The 1,927-nt window shown below is 43.6% G+C and overlaps 1 protein-coding gene across 1 annotated transcript; it reads right to left on the bottom strand.

Annotated features, from left to right (window-relative positions):
* Positions 1–825: 825 nt before the first annotated feature.
* On the bottom strand, positions 826–1,325 carry LOC128103592 (60S ribosomal protein L27a). The gene has a single exon (XM_052728112.1). It carries the CDS (start codon positions 1,305–1,307, stop codon positions 861–863), a length of 447 nt encoding a protein of 148 aa, XP_052584072.1. The 5' UTR covers positions 1,308–1,325; the 3' UTR covers positions 826–860.
* Between the last annotated feature and the right edge of the window lie 602 nt (positions 1,326–1,927).

Raw genomic sequence — 1,927 nt, 5'->3', positions numbered from 1 at the left:
GTTTTTGAGGAAGCCCAGAAAGCTTTGGGCCACAGGGTGCATAGCCTTTCACAGGACATTTACATAGCACCCTCCTCTCCTATTTACATACTCAGCACTTTTCTTGTGCATGCTTTAGAAGAAAAGTGAAGAAGGTCTTCCTGTCTTTCTTTGCAAGCTGGATTTGTATATGCTAATCTAGATAGATAGCCCAGTCCTTAGTCTCTACTCTGTGCCACAAACCCAGCTACAAAAACAAAAACAAACAAAAAAATTACAAAAGAAATACTCCACAGAAATGATTCCCTTAACACTGGCGCCTGAGTTTTGCACATTGATACTGATGTTTGGTGGGTGGTGGGTAGCATCAAGGAATGCCTTTGTGCCTTGCAGCAAGGCATTGATCAGAGACACACAGCTGCAACAGAAGCAGAATATTAGTAAAAGATACACTTCCAAGGGAGTGAGTGAGCCAAGCAAAGAGAGGCCTTAGCAACTCTAACATTACCATTATAGATAGAGTTGGGGGATCTTGTGTTACACAGCTCAGAGTTTGGGCTCCTTTGCACAGTATGGGCTTTTGTAAGCATGTACTTTACATGTAGTTCTACATATAAACTCATGTGTTTCACAAGCATCTTAAATTTGCACCCAGATACAGCATTTTAGATTATAATAAGTGATAGCTCACCTTGGGACATTCCCGATTGTATCTGTGCCTGCACCAAGGGCTGCTTTTAGTTTAGTTGAAAATCCTCCTGTCTTCTCTGCAGTTGCTGTGGTTGTATGCTAATTGTGTAAGTCTTTGAACAAAGTCTTTTTTTTTTTTTTTTTTTTTTTTTTGGAAAATGTTAGCATTTAATTAACCTCCCTGGGTGGCTTCAAGCCACCAGGACACAGGCACCTCCAACACCCTTTATCTTCTCTTCAGCTCTTCTGCTGAAAAATTTGGCTTTCACGATGACAGGCTGCTTAGGGAGCTTTCCCTTCCCCAGAACTTTGTAGTAGCCTGATCGCACAACATCAATGATGGGAGCAGCTCCAGTCTTGTTCTTTGCAGCATTGACGCGTGTCTGCTCACTGACCAGTGTCCACAATTTATCCAGGTTGACAGTCGGACAGAAGCTCTGGTTCCTCTTTAAGTGGTAATGTCTCATACCAACTTTCCCAAAGTAACCTGGATGATATTTGTCGAAGTTGATCCTGTGGTGATGCATGCCTCCAGCATTACCGCGGCCTCCTGGGTGCTTGCGGTGTTTACCGATGCGGCCGTGGCCGTGGCTCACGTGGCCCCGGAGTTTCCGGGTCTTCCTCAGTCTGGATGGCATGGCGGCAGCAGAACGGAAAGAGGGCTGAACAAAGTCTTTTGTACCTTCCTCACTGTCCCATTCTAAATGCTCAGCACCACAATGAACTTGGTCTTGAATAGAACAGATCAGGAACCTGCAGGACCAAATCTGTAAGTCAAGGGAGCGCAGTCTAGAACTCCCAAACACATGCCCTAGAGGAGACCATGGAATTGGTTGAAAGACAAAGAGGCACTTACTCCAAGTTAGTCTACTGAGATGTAATCTAAAGGTTTGTGTTATACTTCAAGTGCAGGGGGTGTTAATGCAAACAAACAAACAAAACAAAACAAAAAACCCCACAGCTCTCACCTCAAAAGGAATAAGAGTTTATTCTAGAGCCAAATTGGAGTGACCAAGGTCTAGGAAACATGGATCTAGGTTACCACAAGTCCCATGTTCCCACATGGAAGCATTTCATGAAGTTTTATAGTAGCCAAGACAGTTATAAATCAAGGGAACTTTAGAATACATTAGTGGGCACATCAGAGAGTTGGTTACAAATGCAAGGCAAGATGGGGAATCTCTCCTGCCAAGTCTCAGATGCTATGGGATGACATTCTTAGCTTTACCTTGGTGGAAGCTAGTCACCTATTATATTA

This window comes from Peromyscus californicus, unplaced genomic scaffold, assembly GCF_007827085.1.
Source record: "Peromyscus californicus insignis strain IS unplaced genomic scaffold, ASM782708v3 Scaffold_8__1_contigs__length_139910024, whole genome shotgun sequence".
NCBI classification, from domain to species: domain Eukaryota; kingdom Metazoa; phylum Chordata; class Mammalia; order Rodentia; family Cricetidae; genus Peromyscus; species Peromyscus californicus.
This window is presented reverse-complemented; position numbering and strand designations above follow the sequence as displayed.